The sequence below is a fragment of the Prunus dulcis genome, chromosome 3 (assembly GCF_902201215.1).
Source record: "Prunus dulcis chromosome 3, ALMONDv2, whole genome shotgun sequence".
In the NCBI taxonomy this organism is placed as follows: Eukaryota; Viridiplantae; Streptophyta; class Magnoliopsida; order Rosales; family Rosaceae; genus Prunus; species Prunus dulcis.
The window spans coordinates 5,437,995-5,462,890 of record NC_047652.1 but is presented as its reverse complement, the minus strand read 5'-3'; the positions used below and the strand labels follow the sequence as shown (position 1 = coordinate 5,462,890).

At 36.5% G+C, this 24,896-nt stretch overlaps 1 protein-coding gene across 4 annotated transcripts; it reads left to right on the top strand.

Annotated features, from left to right (window-relative positions):
* Positions 1-6,415: 6,415 nt before the first annotated feature.
* On the top strand, positions 6,416-24,215 carry LOC117621248 (small subunit processome component 20 homolog). 4 transcript variants are annotated; one of them, XM_034351608.1, is made up of 31 exons: positions 6,416-6,565; positions 6,646-6,768; positions 6,867-7,024; positions 7,142-7,186; positions 7,379-7,457; positions 7,553-7,626; positions 8,440-8,546; positions 8,963-9,145; positions 9,751-9,954; positions 10,070-10,286; positions 10,410-10,484; positions 10,570-10,916; positions 11,284-11,476; positions 11,574-11,826; positions 11,913-12,252; positions 12,923-13,103; positions 13,224-13,364; positions 13,442-13,703; positions 14,868-15,326; positions 15,552-16,015; positions 17,025-17,161; positions 17,248-17,429; positions 17,533-17,934; positions 18,274-18,399; positions 18,593-18,658; positions 18,770-20,571; positions 20,650-20,929; positions 21,616-21,900; positions 22,164-22,688; positions 22,891-23,023; positions 23,605-24,215. In XM_034351608.1, exons 1-31 carry the CDS (start codon positions 6,497-6,499, stop codon positions 23,871-23,873), a joined length of 8,181 nt encoding a protein of 2,726 aa, XP_034207499.1. In that variant the 5' UTR covers positions 6,416-6,496; the 3' UTR covers positions 23,874-24,215. The 4 variants fall into 4 exon arrangements, with proteins under 4 accessions (XP_034207499.1, XP_034207500.1, XP_034207501.1 ...); XM_034351609.1 differs by lacking the exon at positions 13,224-13,364; XM_034351610.1 differs by lacking the exons at positions 6,416-6,565; positions 6,646-6,768; positions 6,867-7,024; positions 7,142-7,186; positions 7,379-7,457 and having other exon boundaries at positions 7,558-7,626; positions 8,496-8,546.
* Positions 24,216-24,896: the final 681 nt, after the last annotated feature.

Genomic DNA, 24,896 nt, shown 5'->3' with positions numbered 1-24,896 from the left:
GAGTAATTTACCCTATTATTCGAAGACACCCTCTTCCCTAGACAAGAACAAGTTGAAGAAGGAAAAAACAGATCCTCTCACGTGCACATGACGCAGAACCAACCCAACATCAATAGTCTTATTTCCTTATACCCACCACCACGTACTTCATATTAACTATATGCGGTTTCTTTTTCTTAATTTCTATTTTTTTTTTTTTTGGAATTTTGCTCAATGCGCATGGTAGAAAGAATTAACCCAACTTTATATTTTTATTATCTTTGATTCTCTTCACTATGCACATCTATCTTTTTGTATTGTTGATTCTTCATGAAGTTCAAGAAGGGCTGAGGGTTATTAGCAGAATTGCAGTTAGTGCGTTGGATTTTTAGCTGATAAAACAAAATCAGAACTTATTTAGCTGATGTGGTATATTATAAGTCATTGGATTTTTAAAACTCATAATCCGTTAAATCCACGTGGTCCTTTCAAATTTTATAAATCTTGATATAAATATTTTAAAGGGTAAATTACTCAAATGGTCCTCAAACTTATACATGATTTAGATTTTGGTCCCTCAACTAATTATTCGTTGAAATGGTCCATCAACTCTATATTATTCGCTCCAGTGGTCCTACCGTCTAATTTTCTGTTAGATTTAAGCTAATTTTAAGGTAAATAATGACCAATTTGCCCTCATATTTAACATAAATATTGACAGAATGTAACGGTAGGACCAATGGAGCGAATGATATAGAGTTGATGAAACATTTGAACGAATAATTTAATTGAGGGACCAAAATGTAAATCGAGAATAAAAAATCGATAAATAAGGGTTATTTACTGTAGACGTCCCTGAACTTGGCCCCCAGTTGCAATTGTGTCTGTGAACTTTTTCTTTTCCAATTACATCCTTTAACTGGACAAATAGTTGCAATTGGGTCCTACCGTCCAACTCTGTCAATTTGTCCGTCAAAATGAGAGGTAAAAGGGTCCTTTCGAGTATGAAGAAAAAAACTGAAAAAAGTGAATAAATAAATAAATTAAAAAAATAAATAAACTTCAAAATAAAAAGTAAAAATAAAGTGTGCACAATCCGTTCCCTCAAGCTTACTATCAAGAGACATGGATTAGCAGTCACAGATCTAGCAAGGTCCTCCCTTGAAACTCCAACAGAGCTGAAAAACTAAAGCTTGGGAGAAAGGGTTTTCTGGGGACAAGATGAAAGAACTCTTGGGCAAATATGAATAATAATGCTCGAAAGATGAAAGAACTCTTTGTTTGACGCATAATTTCCATCCCAACCGTTCCTTGTTCGATAATAACATTTGGGTGATCAAAAGGAGGTATGAAGCTCCTTCCCTCCTCTTGAGCCTGCTTCTTAGCATAAGTTTGAGCCTCATCATAGGAATCCCCTATAAGAACAACCGTGGCGCTCAATCTCTCAACAGATTTCCACTGCAAACAAGCAATACAAAATTCCACAACATTCAATAAGCCAAACCCACAAATTAGAATTGTGAAATTAAGCTCCCAAATGAAAAAAAAAATTGAAAAGAAGGAAAAGAAAAGAAAAAAAGTGTACCTTAATTTCTGGTGTGGTTACAAGCATTGCAATCACAGCACTGCAATTCAACTCCTTAGCAGCCAAGGCAACTCCTTGGGCATGGTTTGCAGCTGAGGAGCAAATAACCCCTCGATCCAGTTGCTCCCTCGGAAGCTTTGCCATCATGTTGTAAGCTCCCCGAAGCTTGAACGAGAAGACCTGCAAATTCAACAAAAAAGTTTCTGTCGAAAATCCCCAATTTTTCCAATCCAAATTATTCTATTGAACACTTGGAACAACACTTACAGACTACAAGTCCTCTTTTTCATCCAAACTCTCACTCCCAATTGCTCTGACAGCTTCGTGGCCAATTCTAAAGGTGATTCGATGGCCACGTCATACACCTTCGACGACAGTATGTTCGTCAAGTACTCCATGACGTCAACAATGTTCTTGTTGTTGTTTTCGTTGGTGACAATAAGGTCGGGTACGACTCCGAGGAAGCCAGGCGGGTATTGGAGCGAATCGGCCGAGACCCGATTGGGAGGCAGAGATGGCGTCGTTCTGGTCTTGAAGGAAGCAGAAGAGGTGGAGGGTTCGACGAAAATCTGGCGGTCGGTCGGGAAAGCGTGGCAGAAACGAAGGGCTTGATCAGACGGCGGGTGCTGAGCTTCTGGGGCCTATTGGGGAGGTGAGACTAGAGGCGTTGCGACCGGAGAAGTGAGGAATAGGCTGGGCTTACGCGGAGGGCCTCCATTGGTTGATTGGTTGGAAATGGCGGCAGTTTTTTGTGAGGAACGAGTTGGAGGTTTTCTGGGTTTTACTTTTACTTTCTAATTTTAGTCACTTAGACTCACCATTAAGCTCTTTCGAAGGGCCAATGAGAAAATGACAAGTATATTAAAGGTGGATGGCTATTGGTCTGTGACGCAGATGCAGGTGAGACTTGAAAGGACGCTTTTACCCTTCATTTTGACGGACAAATTGACAGAGTTGGATGGTAGGACCCAATTGCAACTATTTGTCCAGTTAAAGGATGTAATTGGCAAAAAAAAAAAAAGTTCACCGACCCAATTGCAACTAGGGGCCAAGTTCAGGGACGTCTACAATAAATAGCCATAAAATCCTATAAGTCATTAGATCAATTAAACTTTTTTTTTATTATCCCTAAATAGTTTTTAAAATCCCAATTGAATACACCTGATTGTTCGGGGCATCGATTTTTTGGGGTAAATTACTGAAATGGTCCTCAAATTTGTACCAAATTTACATTTTGGTCCCTAAACTAAATTATTCGTTTAAATGGTCCACCAACTCTTTATTAATCGGCGATTTGGTCCTACCGTTACATTTTCTGTTAAATTTAGTCATGTGAGCAGCACATGCTACATTTGTGGGGGTAGATAAGACTTTTGACATATGTATCACCTCTTTATCACCACTGTATTACCACTTTATCACCTATGTATCACCACTTTATCACCTATTTGTGGAACATAAGACGGTTATGGATGGTTTTACCCTTACATTTGACGACAACATTAACATAATGTAACGGTAGGATCAATAGAGCGATTAATATAGAGTTGATGGACCATTTGAATGAATAATTTAATTGAGGGACCAAAATGTAAATCAGGTATAAGTTTTACCATAACATTCCTCCACCAACTCTTTATTAATCAGCGCTTTGGTCCTACCGTTACATTTTCTGTTAAATTTAGTCATGTGAGCATCACATGCTATATTTGTAGGGATAAATAAGACTTTTGACCTATGTATCACCTCTTTATCACCACTTTATCCCCACTGTATCAGCACTTTATCACATATGTATCACCACTTTATCACCTATTTAGGGAACATATGACGGTTATGGACGGTTTACCCTTACATTTGACGACAACATTAACATAATGTAACGGTAGGATCAATGGAGGGATTAATATAGAGTTGATGGACAATTTGAATGAATAATTTAATTGAGGGACCAAAATATAAATCGGGTATAAGTTTGAGGACCATTTGAGTAATTTACCCATTTTTTTCATTCTCAGTCTCTCTCAGTCTCAATCTGTCTTCCTAAACCCTAAACCCTCAACCTTCTCTCTCAGTCTCAACCTCTTCTCCTTATATTCGCCCTGAATTTTTCTCGATTTTTCTGTCACTCATTCTCTCTCTCTCTCTCTCTCTCTCTCTCTCTCTCTCTCTCTCTCTCTCTCTCTCTCTCTCTCTGTGTCACCACCGCCATCGATTTTTGTCTCTTTAAGGTAATATCTTGAAACCCCAATTCAAAAATTTAGGGCTTTGACAAATTCTGTTAATTGTAATTATTTTGTCCAACTCTGTTGTGATTTTTCTGGACATAATTGATTTTGAAGGCTAAGGAAAGGATTGGCTTGCTGGCTGTGTTTCTGGTAATTTTATGTATTTTTTAGTTGCTGCTTTATTATTTTCTGTTCTTGGTTAGATGACAGCCATAAATTGTGGTTGTGTTTTTGGTTAATTCTATTGTTTTATTTGTTCTGGTTGCTGCTTTATTTGTAGTTTATGGAAATTTAGGGGGGTGCATTCAATTGTGATTTTAATGGATTGTTTTGAAGCTTAAAAGTACGGTGGTATTCAATTAGGATTTTCAAGTAATCAATAAAAATATGGTGGTATTCAATTAAGATTTTTAAATAATCAATACAAGTTCGGTGGTATTCAATTAGGACTTTTAAAAGATAAGAAAAAGTATCGTGGTATTCAAAAACTTACCGATTTTGAGGTATTTCATTAAATGATGTATTGTGTGAGACTTTTGAGTGTGTGTTAAATCACATAACAAATCTCATCTTCCTATGCATGATTCTCATATATGCTCTCATACTTTTTTCCCCCCACTATTCGACTGTACATTAAAATTTTTTTTCATAAGAGAGACGATAAGGAAACATTAACAAGAAAGACGATATTGCCTCTCCTGGAGCTAATGGGCATTTTCCAATAGCTTTGCTTTCCTTGTAGACAAGCTTATTTGGAGAAAAATTATATTTTCGATACTCTGTTTTTAGAATCTCCTGCTCATTGTAGACATTTCCTTGCAAGGAGTTGCAGCACTCCACAACTCCGCCGGTGTGCTCACAAGTTGCTTGATCTAATGCCTCAAAGAGGCTTTTTTTTTAATGCGTAGCTGCTGCGCATACATCACACATGGCTAAATATTTTTTCTAATTCCCTGTCCCAAAATGTTTGGGACCAGGATAAAACAAAAAGAAAAAGAAAGAAGAAGCCTTACCCACAATCTAGAAGAAACGTTGATAAGGTATAATGTGTTTTTTTACTCCACAGTTTTGGTCCAAACTTTGACAAAAATTAGGAGTAGTCATGGGGTTGGACTAGGAGTTTTCACTATGTTTCTTTATTTTGTATTTCTGGTGCTATATGTTTTGCATTAGGTGTTGGTGGTTTTGGATGTAGCTTCTAGGTTCTAGCCTCTGCTTATGCTTTTGTATTTCTATTGTTGGTTTTTCAGTTGTGTTGTGTTTTTTTAATGTATTCATTATGGCCATGTATGGCTATATTGGGAGTTACATTGTTGATGTCGGTATACTCTCCCTGGACTAACCATTGATGGTTACTATGCCTCCATCTTTGTATTAACCCTAAAAATTGGGTACATTCCTTCAGGTTATGTATTTAGGTGAATGATGATGGGTGATTGTCACATTGCGGGATCGGCTCCACCGCAGCACGATATTGTCCATTTTGGGCCCCCCCTCTCTGCCCTCACGTTTTTGTTTCTGGGAACTCATGAGCAACTTCCCAATGAGTCACCCATTCCAGGATTGCTCTAGCCTTAACTCGCTTAACTTCGGAGTTCTCATGACTCTAAAGCCAATGAGCTCCCAAAAGGCCTTGTGCTAGATAGAGGCAGACATGTACATATAAAGCACATCACCCCCTCTCCGTTGGTTGATGTGGGATGTTACAATCCACCCCTCTTATGAGCCCGACGTCCTCATCGGCACACTCGCACCACACGGCAGAGTGGCTCTGATACCAAATTGTCACATTCTGGGATCGCTCCGCTGTAGTACGATATTGTCCTCTTTGGGCCCCCCTCTATGCCCTCATGATTTTGTTTCTGGGAACTCACGAGCAACTTCCTAATGGGTTACCCGTTCCGGGATTGGTCTAGCCTCAATTCGCTTAACTTCGGAGTTCACATGACTTCGAAGCCAGTGAGCTCCCAAAAGGCCTCGTGCTAGATGGAGGCGGACATGTACATATAAGGCAAATCACCCCCTCTTCGTTGGTCGATATGAGATGTTACAGTGATAGAGTTCAAGCTTGTATAGAAATATATGTAAAATCATGTAATTGCAATATATTAAAATCATAAATAAAATCCTAAGTGAATTAAAATCATAAGTAAAATCATATAATTACAACAATCCCGATCTCCTGGACCACAGGAGTCCAAGAGATTGTAGTCACTCACCGTTGGATATTAATTCAATGGTTCAAAAAAGTTGTTTAAAAGGAGTGCAAGAGTGAGTAAACCGTTGAATTTACATCTAACGGTGAGTGATCACAGATCTCTTGGACCCCTGTAGTCCAAGAGATCAAGACTAATAATTACAAATCCAACTTAAATCTATTACATTAAAATCATGTACTTACAATCTATTAAAATCTCAATTAAATACACCCCCTTATATTTGGTAAATTTATTTATAAGTCTTTAACTTGTTGTATATGTATATATAATTAATTTTTATAATCGTTTTTTTATATAAATTTACCACGCGTACTCTGTTTATTGGGTAAAATGTACCACGGGTCCTCCGTTTTTATATTTGTTTATGAGGGTGATTGAGACTTTGCTGCTGTGGTTTAGGGTTTAGGCCTAATCGTTCATTCTCCAACAGCTCCACCAACGAAAAGCCTTCTTCTTCATCTTTTTCTGCAGTTTCTCAATTCAACATGGCAACCCCATCACAAGCTCAGGCCGTCAAGTCGCTCAACAAATCCCCAGGACGCCGCCGTTTTGTCGTAAGCTGATTCTGAAGCTTCTTGCTCTTTGTTCTTTTTAAAGAATTTCATGATGATATTTGGTGGGTTTTTATGTGCAGTTCAAGAGCTTCTCTCAGAGACTTGAAGAAGTTGAAGTCGATGTATTCCGAAGCCTTGATAAAGTTAAACCAGAGCCGCAAGCGGGCTCTACGTTTTTCCGGGACTGCCTCGTAGAATGGAGGGTATGTGTCTATTTTTCATAAGATTTTTCTCCAATTTTTAAGCTTTTGTTGTTTTTTCTTTTCTTGTTTGTGATTGTTGGTGCTGATTTTTGTTGTAGGAATTGAACACGGCTGAGGATTTCATCGCTTTCTATGAGAAAATGACGCCATTGGTCCAAACATTGCCTTTGGTGTTGTTGCATAAGGAAACCATAATCTCAGAACTCCTTTCTAGATTACAGATGAAAGCAAGGTTGTCGCTTGAACCCATTCTCAGGTATGGTAACTTATTTGATGCCAACCCTTTTGAGATATCTGATTGTATCTTTGGAGTTTTTAATTTCTGAGTGGAGCTTTTTTTTGTCATTTTCAAATTATCTATGTTTGTGAGCAGGTTAATTGCAGTCCTGTGTAGAGATCTCCTTGAGGACTTTATCCCGTGAGTTTCCTCAGCCTTTAGAATGAATTTAATTTATAGATGCTGGTGGTTTGTTGTTTTTACTTCCTTAATTGGTCATGATGTCTGTTGGTTATTCGAGACGGCTCTTTCAGTCTCTTGAAGAATTACATCATGACCCTTTGCTCTAGTTGCACGTATTTTTTTTTTCTCACTTGTGTGGGTTTCTGCCAGGTTCTTGCCAAGGATTGCTGACTCTCTAGTGTCTCTCCTCGAATGTGGTGCCGATAGGGAGCCAGAGGCCATTGAGCAGGTCCAATTTTATTTTTGTTTATTTCCTCATTTTTCTTATTGGGGTTTACATGTAATTTTACATTAACTCACAATTTGCGGTGTTTTTGTATGCAGATCTTCACATCTTGGTCATCTATTATGATGTACTTGCAAAAATATCTTGTACAAAAGCTTGTGCATGTTCTAAAGTAAGTACTTGGTATCATTTTTATTCTTTTGATTTTCAATGTGTTAAAGCAAACTGGAGGCTTTTATTTTAGACAAAATAAGCCCTTTTTAACTTTCCTGGATTCTCTACTGTTAAGTGGATCCTAAGGTGCTCAGTCTAGTGAACTTATTGTTATCTGTTTAATTTGTATTTTATGTAGAATGCATCGATATGTTAAATGAAATATTAATGATTGATCTTATTGCAGTAAGTAATATTTTTGGGAGTTCTATTGATTTTGTTTCTCATACTTTAGAACGTGCACAAGATTTTGTACAAAATAAGCCCTTTTTAACTTTCAGAAAGATGATAAGAATATTCCTGTGACAAATTTCTGGTTTATTAAAAAAAAAAAAGAAGCCAATCTGGCTTAAATAGTATGTTTCTTTTCTTCTTATTTTAAGGATAACTTTTGGTATTGAGTTTTCTTTGGCCCAATTTATACGAATATCTAATGATTGTATTGCAATTTCCACCATAAGTTTGGAAATAAACTGTGAATACCGTTGCATTCAATTTGGTGGAATGTGAATGAACCGCTGCATGCAATAGTTTACATCCTCTGCATGCAATAGTTTAGTTCGGTCATTCTCTGAAATTGATCTTACAGGTTGTATGACCGTACCTATAATATGCACTGCATGTTACAAAGTGAAGGAGATGGGTGGTTTCTAAATGTCTATGTTTACATGCTACGACCATACTTACAATATTCACTGCATGTGGGCATCCATGTACTACTCTCTTTCTGTTCATATTCTCTTTTCTTATGATACATATATATATCTTGTAGTGTTACTGTAAATTTGAGATATTATCCAAAAGATTACATCCAAGAATTTATGGCAGAGGGGATGTCATTCTTGCTGAGAAATGCACCTTTTGAGCAGCTTAAAAAAGGTATACCTTGCCATATTTTATTTTTTCAGTTTTCGCATTTTGAATTTGTTGACTAGGGGGAAACATTTTCTATACAAGTCCCCTTGAAGCATGCCTTATTTTGAATGTGTTTAGAACTTTTTATTTCTACACGACAATTATCATCTAGATGCTTGTTTGTTTTTTTCCCCATGTATTTTGTCAATGATGGATAATAATGTGTAGTTTCTAATTTGAGATGCACTACATCTGATGCAAGAGTGACCTTCTTTATGTCCTTTTAAAAATATTTTAATCCAATCACTTGTAGCTGAAGATATAGTTTTAGTTCAGATAACTATAAATTGTTGGCCACATGCCATATATACTAGTGTTATGTTCAATTAATTTTTTTTCATGGCAATTGATAAATTTTCCTCTTCATGGAATTGGTGCAGGTGTCAAAAAGATCATGTTTGAAGTTGTGCAGAAATCAATACCTGTCAGAAAATATGGAGTCAGTGCTTTACTATATTTTGTCATGCGAGGGGCCTCATCAAGGTTCCATTCTAAAGCTGAGCAAGTGTTGCATTTATTGATGGACGACTTGATACTTGGTATTGGTGAAAACTTCAGCCAGGGTAAGGTTATTCAGTTGTTGAGTGCTTTTACATATAATTGTATTGTATTAAAATGACTACTTGTACTAATTCATATTTAATCCGTGAAAATTGTATACCATCATTTAAGGTTCATCCGGTACTTATCCAAGAGCACTTGAATATGTTTGTGATTTTGGCTTGGCTTAAGTGTGAAGTGCAAATAGAATTTAAAGGTTTTGAAAGAACGATTGGTTGGTTTAAGAGAAAATTGGTAGTATTTCTAAATTATATGTATGTTCGTGTTTACCTTTTCATTTGTTTATTTTGTTGAACAATTGCAACCATGCATTTTAGGAGTCCACAAATTGTATTAGATTTTGTGGTGAGATGTATGATCCTCCTCTAGTAGTTGATAATTTTGGATTTTCCTGGATTCTCTACTGTTAAGTGGATTCAAAGGTGATCAGCCTATTGACCTTATTGTTATCTCTTTAATTTGTATTTTATGTAGAATGCATCGTTATGTTAAATGAAATATTAATGATTGATCTTATTGCAGTAAGTAATATTTTTGGGAGTTCTATTGATTTTGTTTGTCTCTGACTCTCTCTCTCTCTCTCTCTCTCTCTCTCTCAATGCTGCAGGTTCAGACACTGTTGTTGAAGTCTTAATTTCTGCATTACAAAGATTATGTGATGACTTGGACTCCAAGGAGTTGAACATAATGTTCAATTGCTTATATCAGGAAATAACTGACTGTATGATTAATGGAGGTGTTGAACGTTTAAGCTGCCTGTTGTCATTGCTTGTTTCTACTGTTCAAGTCAAGAATGGCCAAAGGGTTTCTGGTGAGTGATACAGTGTTTTTGTTTGCTGACTCATTTATTTTACTATCAAGCATTCATTTCTTTAGTAATGATGTGTTTGTCTTTTCCTTGTGCTACCGACTGTAACATTTGACAGATTACCAACAAATGCTTGAAATTGTGGGTTTGCTTGTGCGAACATTTATCATGCCTTCTGGCATTACAATGGCAGAGGAACATTCATCTGATGTTGTGGATAAGGTTTTGCAGTTAATGCTCTGTATTCTTAGTGGACTGCACAGTTACAATGATATGTCAACCATATCTAGTTGTTCATTGCAATGGGCTCCTGTATTTGATCTAAAGAACTCAAGGTGCTGCCTTGAACGAAATCTTTGTGCTTCTGATGTTTTTTGTTTCTGTCTTTCCCCCTTTTTTGTTTTTTTGTTTTTTCTCTGGATTAGTTTGTTTGACATAGTTGAGTCCTGCTGTTACAGCTTGTTAGGTTTTATTCGACAACTTTTACAAAAGGACGTTTGCATACTAGATATCTTCGCAGTTAACATTTTAAGGTAAGATCGATATTTTTTTTTTACTAGAGTGTTTCTGTATTATTATCTATTATGAGGCTTTTAACCTTTTTCAATTGAATTTCAGGGCCATGAATGATTTATTAGAAACTTCACAGGAAGATGTAATTTATTTGTTACTCACCTTCAATGAAAAACTACAAATGGAAACCCAAAGCTTGACCTTCTTAGATAGAACACGTGAAGGAGTTCCAAGGATTCAAGGTTTTATGCGTGGGGCTATCAGCAATTGGGTTGGGGTTTTAAAGGGTATTGTAAATGGGGATTCATCATCCACTTTAATTCATGAAGCTGACTTGGCCCTGCTGTGGGGAGTCATTAACTGCTTTCCACAAATAGCAGAATCCGAAGAAGATTTTTCGCTGTTGATGGATTTGATGGATGCAGATGATCAAATTCTGATGATTGAAGCTGGTACACTACCTCATCTTTTGTAATTTAACCTATGGTTTCTTTGCTTGATAATTTTTTGATGCCATGTTGCTTTATGTTTAGAAAAACTTGTAGACATATATATATACAACATTAACCTATGATTTCACCACATTTTAAAATCTGTAGCAGGATCTCTATTCTGGCGGTTAATTAGAATGCTTGCATTGTTATATGTATCAGTGTTTTCTTATTTTCACCACATTTTTTTTGTCTGAATGAATATGATATTTTGAACTGTTGGACTGGCTGAGTCAAATATGTTTTTGTAGTATTTATTGAAGGTTTTCAGATATGACTGGACCATTTTCTCGGGCTTGACTTTTTTTTTCATATGGTACTCTTGCAGACAATATTGCAGGTTTTCCTAAACACACTTGGGAGAGCCTAATTGGTGCTACCTTAAATTCCTATTACAAACTTATTCGTGGTAAAAAATCTGAGCTTGACGAAACAAGCAGATTTTTGCATCTTGGAAATAGACACAAATCATGTCCACAAGTGTTGGTTGCTGTTGCTGATTTTTTGGATTCCGTGTATGGGTATGAATATTCGTGTAATGTAGATTTTCCCCCTTTTTAGAGTTAATTGTGTATAAAACCATGCGTTCACATAACCTCCTCCTATTTCAAATATTAGGCCTATTATGGAAGGAGACACCAAGTCTAGAACTTATCATCCAGAACTACAAGCAGATAAAGCCATAGATGCTTTGGACATATTTGCTGATAATTTGTGCCACTCAGACAGAGGGATTCGTGCTTCAACTCTTAGAATATTGTGTCACTATGAAACTCTAAATTGCAATATTTGCACAGAGGATGAGCCAGTTGCGAAGAAACTGAGAACTGAAGTTTCTCTTACTTGTCATGTGGATAACCAAGGCTTTAATGTATGCTTCTATTTCTTCATGTTATGCTTGTTAGAATTTAATATTCTATATACGAAATTCCATACTGATTTTGGTTCAAATATCAGGTTCTTCCACTCCTCCTCTCAATCGAGTCAACTCCGCTTTCAATTTCTACCAGTAGGAAAGTTACTCTATTGATTTCTAGAATACAGATGGGCCTCTCCACTGGAAGAATAGCTGAAGCTTATCTGCCCCTTGTTTTGAATGGGATGATTGGTATCTTCCATAACCGGTTTAGTTATCTTTGGAATCCTACATCAGAGTGCCTTGCAGTTCTGATTAGCCAAAATACTGGACTTGTATGGGAGAGATTACTTCATTATTTTGAACAATGCCTATCGAGATTTCAAGCGTCTTTTGATCAAGTTGAGGAAGTAAATTCTAAGTTGACCAACAAGTCAAGTGGTATGTCACAACTTGATTCTTTCTGTTATGTTGTATTAATCCACAATGAATAATTATCCTTTGGTCATTTTGTTAGGCTTCTTCCTGGGTTGGTTTTCACCTTTTTTTAAGGAAATTCTCTCTGTCTAGGATAAAAAACGGGAAGGTTATTTTGATACTAATAAGTGGGTTGTGTGATATTGATAAGAATCTACATTTTTTTTTTTTTGGGAGCAATATTGGACCTTTGAAGTTTTCTTTGTATTGGTTGGACATGATCCCTTTGGATAGCCAGCATAGTCCCACATTGCAGGGTTAGTTTTGGGCTTTCTGATATGAGCACCCTTTCTATATAAACTGGTTTTCCTGGATCAGTTCTACCCATTGGTTAACATGGTATGCACAGGAAAGTTGGGCTGTGTTGTCTCTCCCCTTGTTTGGAGGTGTATAGCTGACTAGCCTTGGCCTTAGGGGGAGTGTTCGAATAGTCTCACATTGCCTAGGTATATTTAAGATGTTTATTGTGTAGTGTATAAACACAAGGACACGCTTTTGTAATCGGTTTTCAAGGATGACTTCTGCCCATCAGTTTCTCGTATATATATATATTTGAAATGTGAATACACTTTCACTGAATGGCTACAAAGTTGTTCTCTTCGATGATCAGTCTTATCCTGTTTCTGTTTTGCAGATCTGGTTGAAGGCTTTAATTTGTGTATTACTTCCAAGTCTGATAGTACGCCTTCTGCAGCAGTATTATCTTCTTTGCTTCAATCTTTACAAAGAATTCCAACCATAATTGAATCCAAGTCTCGTCAGATTATACCTTTGTTTTTAAAGTTTCTGGGCTACAATTGCAAAGACTTTAAAAGGTGATTGTCAGTTGGCATTATACTTGTTACTGAATACTTGTTCTTGGGTATTTTGAACTTTGTACAGCCCTTAGTCAAAATATTTTTGTGGGCTCATTTGCCTTTATTTTGTGACTGCAGCATCGGGTCTTTCAATCCGAGTGTTTGTAAAGGCAAAGAGTGGAAAGGTGTCCTCAAAGAATGGTTAAACCTGCTGAAACTGATGCACAACCTTAAGTCCTTCTATCAGAATCAGTTTCTTAAAGAGGTCTTACAAAATAGGTTGGTGCAAATTTCATATATATAATTTCCAATTTTTGACCCTTTATTTGACGGATTAATTTTCTCCTGGGTGCCAGGCTTTTGGATGAAAATGATGCTGAAATACAGACAAAGGTTCTTGATTGCCTGTTAATCTGGAAAGATGATTTCCTGCTCCCATATAGTCAACAATTGAAAAACCTAGTCAGCTTCCATAATTTGAGAGAAGAATTAACAACATGGAGTTTATCCAGAGAGTCTAATCTAATTGAAGAAGAACACAGACCTGACCTTGTGCCTATGGTTATCCGTCTTCTGATGCCCAAAGTTCGCAAATTGAAGAAACATGCTTCTCAGAAGGTATGTTCAGTTTTAACTTGTGATATCGTTTATCTTAATCATTCTTGGACCTGTGGTTCTCAAAAATATGTTATATTATGTTTACATACATGTATATATTTGTATAATGTATCATATGTAGAAGGTCTTCTATAAAGAAGGCCTTCATCAGAATTAAATGATCAGTTCACACCTTGTGGGTCTCTCGAGGAGAATCTTGTGTATGATTAGATAAATATTAGGATTGAACAAATTGATTTGTTAGTAAAACTTAGTCTTCTTAAACAACACTTAGCACCTAACTTTACAAAAATTTAGTTTATTCCTTTTGGCTTAGCCGTGGTGTCCTCATACTCTCGCATAATTCCTTCAAGCTTAGGTGTAAGATAAAAGATTATGGCAGGTTTGATCTGAATGTGCAAAGGAAATGAATAAACATATAAGTGTCATCAGTGATATACCTACAAGGGAACAAATCCTCTCAAACATCTAAATGTGAGACCACCATCAGTTCATTTCCATAGTTTCCCCTTGGAGGGATGTATGTGGTGTTTAGAATGCTAGGGAAGTTAGAGATGAGTTTGTAACTTGGGCTTCAATATTTCGAAAGCCTCTTGGTTGAGAACAGTTCAGAACCGGGGTAAAAGAACATATTGTGGGAAAGATAAACACGCCCTTGATAAACAAGATTGTTAGTATGAATTTTAAGAACTTATGGGCAGATAATTTAAAAATATTTTATGAGGTTGTCATGTACCTAAGGACTAAGGGTCCAACTTTCTTATGTTTGGCCTGAGATCAAACTGGACTAGATGAGTATTTTATGTAATTTCATAAACACACACACACACACACCCACACACCCACACTAGCACGCACATGCACACACAGAAAAGAAGTATTTGCATATTCGTACTCAAATTTCATGGCCATGTGTACATAAACTGTTTCCCCCCTTGACGTGTCTTATTGTTGTTATAATTGTACTATTTTATGAATTATATGTTTAATTGGTGTGTTATGGGTTGATTTTACATTCCCAAATGCTTCACTAGAATACGTGTTCATTCGTTTCGGTTTATTTTATTGATAATTCCATAAATTTTGAATGCAAATATTTCCAGCATTTTTCATCATTATTGCAGTTTAAATTACCACAGATGACACTTTTCATATCTTTCTCAGCTTTCAAGATTAAATCATCGGAAGGCAGTTCTTAGTTTCATAGCTCAAGTTGAAGTTGAAAAGCTTCCTCTTTTCTTTGTGTTGTTAATAAAGCCCTTGCAAATTGTTTCAATGGGAAGTGACGGTGCTGCAAGCTGGTTTTGGACCTTGCCAAACGGTTCTTTGGCTGAATTTCAAGCATTGGATTTCTTAAAATATTTCACTTTGAGCAATATATCAGCCCTATCTTGGAAGAAAAGATCTGGTTTTCTTCATGTGATTGAAGATATCCTTGGAGTTTTTGATGCGTCTCATGTTGGCCCCTTTCTTGATTTTCTAATGGGGTGTGTCGTTCGAATATTAGGAAGCTGCAGTTTAAGTCTTGATGTGGCAAAAGGCAATGGATCTTCGGTTGAAAATTATCCAGATGTGGACCTTACTTTGCTTGGAAAAGACAGTGCAGTGGAAAATAATGTTTTGGTAATACTTCATTTGTCTATTTACTTTCAGAAGAAACAAACACTTTATTAAATAATAGTTAGTGAATTACAGAGTGTGTCTGGTCACGGACAAGATGTCCACCATCTTGACAGTAAATTGAGTTACATGGCATATGAAACATAATTTCTTTTGGCTGTAAATTGAGTTAACAATTAGTTAACAATTTCTTTGTAATTTACTGAGCAATTTATGGTCTATGTGCAGATCTCCACAACTTTGAGGCAGTTAAAGGATTTGAGGTCTTTATGTCTGAAAATTGTATCCTTTGTTCTCAATAAGTATGAAGATCATGAATTTAGTTGTGAGTTCTGGGACTTATTCTTCATGTCATGCAAGCCTTTAATTGATGGTTTCAAGCAGGAAGGACCCAGCGGCCAGAAACCTAGTTCACTATTCTCTTGTTTTCTTGCTCTGTCTAGAAGCCAAAAACTTGTACCACTACTGTATAGGGAACAAAAACTTGTTCCTGATATACTCTCAATTCTAACCGTCACGTCAGCATCTAAAGCTATTGTATCTTGCGTTCTTAAGTTTGTTGAGAACCTTTTGAATCTTGATCACGAGTTGGATGATGAAGATAGTGCTGTAAAAAGAGTTATACTCCCGAACCTTGAAGCACTTATTGATAGCCTGCATAGTCTTTTTCACAGTAATAATGCTGCCAAGAGGTAATAATGGGGTCATTTTCTGTGTACATGGATACACATGCACAACACTAAGCAGTGGTGCCACCTTCATGATGTGCATGCTATGAGACATTTTGCTTTATTTGAGTATATCTGCAGAGAATTCCTTTGAAGTATTTGCTTTTCTTGCATTGAACTCAACCTTCTTGGTGTTTCTTTTCCCTTGTATGACACAATGGATGCTTTCGTGTGGCTTACAGGATTATATTTCCAAATCCACCCTAGTTTTGGGCATTTAGAAGTATATATGCTAGTTATAGGCAGCTGACTTGCTATTTTTCGTTAATGCTACATCTTAAGAGTTAAAGACTCTTATCGTTACATTAACTCTACAATGTGTGATTGTTGCATGTATGTGCTTCGATGTTCAGTTAAGCTGATGAAAAAAAAAATTTAGCAAGGACATAGCAATTTGCAAACTTGATTAACATTGTTCTGTTGTTAAATGAATAGCCATGAAATAGATTGTAGGTTGAGTACAAATTATGGGTCCCGTTATACAGTGTGCTTGAAACTTTACTGTTCGATATGTGGAATCCCTTGCTATGCTTTCTTCTGATAACCAAAAGGACCATCTTTTCAAATAGTTTGTTTCATTTCGCTTACCGGATTTCTGTGATGCTGCCAAATTGATGCTAAGTTGGCTACCACCATGTGTTATCTGTTAGTTTCTTTATTAGTATTAAGATGAAGGTAGATTAAGAATAGTAGCATTCCCCAGCGTTCATTATGAATATTTATTGAATGTCCATGAGATAAACTTTGTTGATCATTTCTTATCATTAAGCATGATGATTGACGAATCTTCTTGTTTATGCCGACCTTGATAGGATTGACAGCCTTGGCCTCCATTTTTCTGATTTCCGTATTAACCTTGAACTACATTTCTCATCTATATTCTGCACTGATAATTTCCTGTTTTAAGTATTTTGTGGAAAAGAAAGGATGTCATCTTATATGCCATGTTTGTCACATGCGATTTTACTGCCAGGAAATTGTTTAAACACCCAGGAGACGCAGAAACAAGAATTTTCAAATTTTTACCGAAGTATATAAAAAGTGCAGTGCCAGCCAGGAAATTTGTGGATATATTGCTTCCAGTTTTAGCAAATGGAACTCAAAATTCAGGTAATTATATCTTGAAAAATCTCAGCTTTTGTACTTAACGAAGGATTTCCACCTCAGATACTTAAAGTCTTCTGTTTACTTTGCAGATTTTTGTTTTGAAGTGGTGCAAGTAATTCGTGATATTGTTCCAGTATTGGGGAGTGAGATTACAAATAAAATTCTGAATGCAGTATCTCCCCTACTTACTTCTACTGATCTAGATAAGCGTGTTTTTATCTGTGATCTTCTGGATGCTGTTGCTAGAGTAGACCCTTCTGTTCACTTTGTGGTACTGTGTGAACCCCTCTTTATCCCTCTTTTATTAGAATTTCATTGGCTTTGTAATTTTAAATTTTGTCATTATTTTCTCGTAACTCTTCAAAGGAATGCAGGCAAAACTTGTCCAGGACTTGAATGCAACCTCTAATACAGAATTGGGTAGCCTGGATTATGACAATGTTGTCAATGCTTATGAAAAGATCAGTGTTGATATATTCTATACAATTCGAGAGGATCATGCATTGGTCATTTTGTCTCATTGTGTCTATGACATGTCATCTGAAGAATTAATCTTGAGGCACAGTGCTTACAAGTCATTGCGTTCATTTGTTGAATTTGCTGCCCTAATACTTGGCCAAGTGGTGAGCAACCACTGTGAAATGCCTGATATGCCTGACAAGATGTTGGCCTCTGATAATTGTTATTGGACAAGAGCATGCATTCAGAGAATAACAAGCAAGTTTCTTTTGAACCATATGGGTAATGCTTTGAAGAGAGGAACTTCTATTAAAAAGGTAATAAGTTTGTTCTTATCTTCCTGCAGGACTGACGGTATATCAATGCCAATTTAACACGAAGTCAAATCTGAACTATCACACAACCTCCTGTAAATACATTAACAGACCATGCATGTGTAACTAGAACTTTTCAAAGAGTCAGTGCCGATCTAATGTAGGACAAATGTTGCGCAATGTGTTAAAAATTCATTGCAATAATAATGCCTAAGTTAATGGCCAAAAAAAAAAAAAGCCTAAATTACTGGCCAAAAAATTTTTTTATCTGATTTGTTGCAACTCCAAGATACACTTCTTTCTATACTTCACCCTCTTTATGATTGACTGGTGTGGTTTCAGGAATGGGTTGATTTACTAAGAGAAATGGTGTTAAAACTCCCAGAAGTGGCAAATCTGGGTTCATTGAAGGCTCTTTGTGATGAAGATGCTGAAATTGATTTTTTCAACAATATCGTTCACTTACAGGTGAAGTTTTGCATCATGTTATATTCTTTTTAAAACATGTTATATTCCTAATTAAAACATATCTGTGGTCATTTTTTCTTAATTAAAACATGTTATATTCTTTTTAAAAATCAATTGCTGATCAATTCAGAGGAAATGTTTGTCTTGAAAAGGAGTGATGAGTCTCCTCACATATTTACTTTTCTTTGTGCAGAAACATAGGAGAGCAAGGGCTTTGTCACGCTTTAGGAATGTTATCAACGCCAGCTATATGCCAGAGGTTATTTTTGTCTCTGTTTTTATTACCTCAAAAATTAATTTGGTGATTTGTTTCACTTCTCAGAGTTTTCAACCGAGTCACTAAAATCTACTTTGCTGATATCACATCCAGGGCATCACAAAGAAAGTGTTTGTACCCCTCTTTTTCAATATGTTGCTGGAGGAGCATGAAGGAAAAGGAGAACATGTAAAAAATGTCTGCATAGAGGCCCTTGCTTCAATTTCCAGTCACATGGAATGGAATTCATACTACTCATTATTGATGAGATGCTTTAATGAGATGATCAAGAATCCTAATAAACAAAAGCTCCTTCTGAGGCTCATCTGTTCTATCTTGGACCAGTTTCACTTTTCAGATGCCAACGACTCTTTGGATAATGTTTCCAACACAGGGACCACTGATTCTGGCACGTCAATCTTGCGTAGATGTAGTAGTTCTGTTTCGGCAAATGAAATACAGACATGCCTTCAAAAAGTTGTGCTTCCTAAGATACATAAGTTACTGAGTGATTCTGAGAAGGTCAATGCTAACATCAATCTTGCTGCACTGAGAGTATTAAGGTTGCTACCGGGAGATGTAATGGACTCACAGCTTCCTAGCATTGTTCATCGAATTTCAAATTTTTTGAAGAATCGATTAGAAAGCATCCGTGAAGAAGCTAGGTCCGCTTTGGCCGCTTGTTTGAAGGAGCTGGGGCTGGAATACTTACATTTTATAGTCAAGGTTTTGCGAAGTACATTGAAACGGGGATATGAGTTACATGTGTTGGGATACACACTGAACTTTATTTTGTCAAAGTTTCTTGTGACTCCAATTAGTGGGAAATTGGACTACTGTTTGGAAGATCTCCTTTATATTGTACAGAATGACATTCTTGGAGACGTTGCTGAGGAAAAAGATGTTGAAAAGATTGCTTCCAAGATGAAAGAAACTAAGAAGCAGAAGTCTTTTGAAACCCTGAGATTGATTGCTCAAAGCATAACATTCAAAAGCCACGCCTTGAAACTTCTATCCCCTGTTACTGCTCAATTCAAGAAACATTTGACACCAAAAACCAAGACAAAATTGGAAAGTATGTTAACTCACATAGCGGCTGGTATTGAATACAATCCAACTGTTGATCAGACTGACCTATTTATATTTGTATATGGTCTGATTGAAGATGGAATAAATGAAGAAAATGGCCAGGGTGAGAATTTGTTTATTACACGGGTAAATGGACGCCGTCGAAATGATTCGACTAGAAAAGCTGTTTCGTCAGGCTGTGTTGCAGGTGCTAAATCAGTATGTTCACATCTTATTTCAGTGTTTGCTCTTGGGATATTTCAGAAGCGTATAAAGAATTTGAAATTGGGAAATAACGATGCACAAATGTTGTCAATGTTAGATCCGTTCGTCTTACTGTTAGGGAAGTGCTTGAACTCCAAGTATGAAGATGTCGTATCTGCATCACTTAGATGCCTCACCCCACTTGTCAGGTTGCCTTTGCCTGCCATCGAATCTCAGGCAGATAATATTAAGGCCGCACTGTTTGGTATTGCTGAAAGTTCAGTTAATACTGGCAGCTCTCTAATGCAGTCATGTCTGAGGCTGTTGACTGTACTTTTGCGCGGCACCAAAATCACTCTGTCATCTGATCAGCTACATCTGTTGATTCAGCTTCCACTATTTGTTGATCTTGAGAAGAATCCCTCCTTTGTTGCTCTTTCACTTCTAAAGGCAATTGTTAACCGCAAGCTAGTTGTTCCCGAGATATATGATCTTGTAACTAGAGTTGCAGAATTGATGGTAACAAGCCAAGTAGAACCAATTCGTCACAAATGTAGCAAGATTTTATTGCAATTCTTACTTGATTATCGTCTCTCTGAAAAACGCTTGCAACAGCATTTAGATTTTCTGCTGTCAAATCTGAGGTGAGTGCCTAGTAGTGCCTTAGAAAACTTTTTCTTTCCTTATTGTTTTGTTTAATGATGGCTCGACTCTTTTCACAGGTATGAGCATTCGAGTGGAAGAAAATCCGTGCTTGACATGCTCCACACAATTATTGTTAAATTTCCAAAAGGCGTTATAGATGAGCAATCCCAGACTTTTTTTGTCCATTTGGTGGTTTGCTTGTCTAATGATCAAGATAATGAAGTTCGTTCCTTGGCTGGTGCAGCTATAAAATGTCTCACCGGCTATATAAGCCTACATTCATTTCGTTCCATTCTTGAGTACAGCCTATCTTGGTATTTGGGTGCAAAGCAACAACTGTGGAGTGCTGCAGCACAGGTAAATTTTTTTCATTTTTTTCTCAAATTTAAAGTTATTTAGCCTTCTTATTTGAATGATGTGATTTCTTACTCTTCTTCCATGTACTGTGTCATGATTATAGTTCTCCACCAATTGTAGAGAAGAATTAGCTTTCAAGAATATCACAATTTAGGTATATGTAAGGTTGTTATCTAGACAAAAAGTAATCTTGGAAGTTGACTGAATTTTATATGTATTTTTTTAAGAACTTTTTCAGTATGCTAATGTTATTAGCACTTTTAAATGAATGTGGTTGGTGTGCTGGGGGAGTCAACTGATACAATATGCCCAATGCTCTATGCCATATATCCCAAAGCTCTCTCAAATTTTGTCATCTGGAGTTTGTTAAATAAGAAAAGAATGTGGAGATAAAGTCACTTTGCCTGAAGTTTCATATCTGGAGTGCATACTGTATGTCAGAAAGCATGTGGTCTTAATGGGTGATGCATGTGTTTTCCTGAGTGTTGTGGGATCTGATTAATGTCTACAAAAATTGGATCTGCATTGTTCTTTGCCTCTGTTTGTGCTGTCTCATGTTTTAGTGTCAAACCTTGTAATCCTAATTTTGAGGATATTATCATAGTTGTTTTCCAAATCCTTTATACCGACTCTGCTTGTGGTTCATTCACATTTCTCTTGGTTAATGTCTTATGTCTATTTGATAGGTTTTGGGATTACTGGTTGAAGTCATGGAGAAAGGATTTCACAAGCATATCAACAAAATATTGCCAGTTGAAGTCATGGAGAAAGAATTTCATAAGCATATCAACAGAATATTACCAGTGACTAAATGTATCTTAGAGTCTACCATCAATGCAGTCACTGATGGGCAACTAGATTTTTCTAATGAAACTAACATTCCTTTATGGAAGGAGGCATATTATTCGTTAGTGATGCTGGAGAAAATGCTGCATCAGTTCCATGGTCTATGCTTTGATAGGGATCTTGAGGTATGTCATTAGTTAACACATCATTAAACATTGCAATGACTAATGGTATTTCAAAAATCCCTCAAACGAATTGTAACTTTATAATATAGTAATTTAGAAATAGGTAGTCCAGAAGTTCTATATGTCAAATATGCTATCCTTCATCATAAAATATTAGAAAAGATGATCATAATAGATAAACTTATATTCATAATCTGGGCATTGAAGATGTTCTAATCCCTTTTTCTCTGTTGTAACTGTTCCATTCTTTTGCTTAAATTTAGGATATATGGGATGCAATTTGTGAATTACTGCTGCATCCACACATGTGGTTACGTTGCATTTCCAGTCGCCTCGTAGCTTTCTACTTTGCTGCTGTCACAGAGGCATGCTCTAAAAATCATGAAAAACCATTTGGGACTTACTATCTTATTAGACCAAGTAGACTTTTCATGATAGCTGTTTATCTCTGCTGCCAAATGAAGACACAGCTTGTTGATGATACTGCCAGTAATCTGATTACACAAAATCTTGTGTCCACTATTTGTGGGGTGCATTCGTTGGTGGGACAAACAGAGTGTGCAGATCCCACCCAGTTCTGGTCCACCCTTGAAGAGCATGAGCAGGGCTGTTTTCTTAAAGCTTTTGAGTTGCTCGATGCTAGAAAAGGAAGGATCATGTTTTTATCTCTTACCTCTGGAATATGCGACAAAAATAATGAAAGCCCCTCTAAGAATATTCGGTACTTGCTTGTCTCCAGCCTGCTCAAAAAAATGGGAAAAATTGCCCTTCAAATGGAGGCTATTCAGGTTTGTCCCAAAGGATGATTTCTTAAACTTTCTATTTATTATTATTTTTTTATATAGATATTTTGGAACATTTGTTGGCATAGGATCATTTTTTTAAAATTTGGTCTTATTCACTAAAATAGCTATTACTATTGGTGCCATTGTAATTCTCTAGTATGTATTTTTTTTCCGATAAAAATCATAGTGTAATTGTTCCATGCAGATGAAAATTGTCTTTGATAGTTTTGGAAAAATTTCATCCGAAATAAGTCAGGAAGACTGCCTGCTTCATGCCTCTGAAATCTTGTTGCCCTTGTATAAAGTTTGCGAAGGATTTTCTGGGAGAGTGATTCCTGGTGAGTTTTCTGTCTCACTATTTCCCCATGTTGCCATTTTAATTGCATACAGTAGAAGTATCTAGAAAGTTGGTCTTGCATATCCTAAAAGCTATGGGCTCTCACTGCATCAATAAATAGCTTGCATTCGGGCTCTTTGCATGCCATATCTGCATCCCTCTGCGACAATCCTAGTACAGCTAGAACACAACAAATTATTGGTATGGATCCCTATTGTACGTGGCCTTTTTATGCAACATTGCATTGATGAGGGCTCAGGTGTTTGAACTATTAATTTTTCAGTCAAAGTGGACGAGTATACATCCACTTTGGTTTCTGCTAAGGAAGGCCATTTTATAAATTTGCTTCAAAAATCAAAATTGAGTTACCTGTGAAACCTTTGTTTCAAACTTTATTTATATTTGAGTTGTTATTTTTGGTTGAATTCATGAGTGGTTTAATATCACGAAATGTCAAAACAATCTTTATCTACTATATTGAATAGAATAAGATAGCTCCATATCTCATGTTCCTATTGTTTATCTATATTTTGAAGTGCCATCTGACAAGTTGCTATCTCTTGGTCGTATATTGTCTACCAGAAAATATGAAGCAATTAGCGCAAGAAATTTCTGAACGTGTACGAAATAAACTAGGCGTACAAAATTATGTACTGGTTTACAATGACATCCGGAAGAATCTCAAGGCAAAGAGGGATAAGAGGAAACATGAAGAAAAGCGCATGGCTGTTACCGATCCTATGCGAAATGCAAAGAGAAAATTGAGGATTGCGGAGAAGCATCGTGCCAACAAGAAAAGGAAGATGATGACAATGAAAATGGGGAGATGGACGCATTCCAAGTCAAAGTAGATGTTGCAAAAAGCCAATGCACTTCTTGGACCACCCTCACTCTGGTGAATTTTCTGCTTTGGTCATTAGGTGGCTACGATAGGACGCCACTTCGGTTGAGAGATTAATTTTTGTAACGGCTCTAGTTCTGTTAATATAAGTTATCATTACAGTTTTGCTTAGGTAGAATCTATTTTATTTTATTTTTTTTATAAGTCAGAACAGGATAGGGATATCATAGGATGTAAATACCATTTCAAGATGTGCAGACGTGATGCCGAAACTGGCAGCATTTATAGTATTGTATATTTCTGTTGGTTATGACTGTTTCATAGCCTCAGTTTCCAATTGTTACAGTATCAATTCTGGGACTCTCTCTCTCTCTCTCTCTCTCTCTCTACAAGCCATAGATTCTAATCTATAGTAAGAATGATGAAACTTGATTGCAAAGGGAGAAGCCTATTTTCCGGGTATAAAACGACCTTTGAAGACCAACGAAAAAATGTTTAAAAAGAATCCTCTCCCGGCAGGGAAGCTATACACACCTGAAACTTACTACGCTCACCAGATCTTCGTCAGAACATTCAATGGAATCTTTATATTTAATTATCTGTTCTTTTGGTAAATTGTAATTAAATATTTTTGTTATCTAATAAAGTATGAATGCTAGTTTTCATGTTCTCCACACTTCATGCAGCGCTCAGGGCCGTCGCCCTTCCAGCCCTTCACCTCATAAATAGACAACAAAACCTTGAACCCTACGCACTCAAAACCCTCTGTCCTCCTCTCTCCCTCTCTATACCTTGAACAAAGCAGATAAATGACATGAGAAATGATTTCCCATTAAATCCGTTCTGTGAACCAACTTGGGCCTATGTGTATAATCCAATTTCAAATTTAAATAACTAGTAGGATATAAGAGGTCATTGTATTCCTATGTTTTTACATCGTTGCCACCAGACTTCATATTTTATTTCTAATTTATTTCAAGCATTTCATTAACTGCCATAATTGTAATTAATACTCCCTATTAATAGCATATCA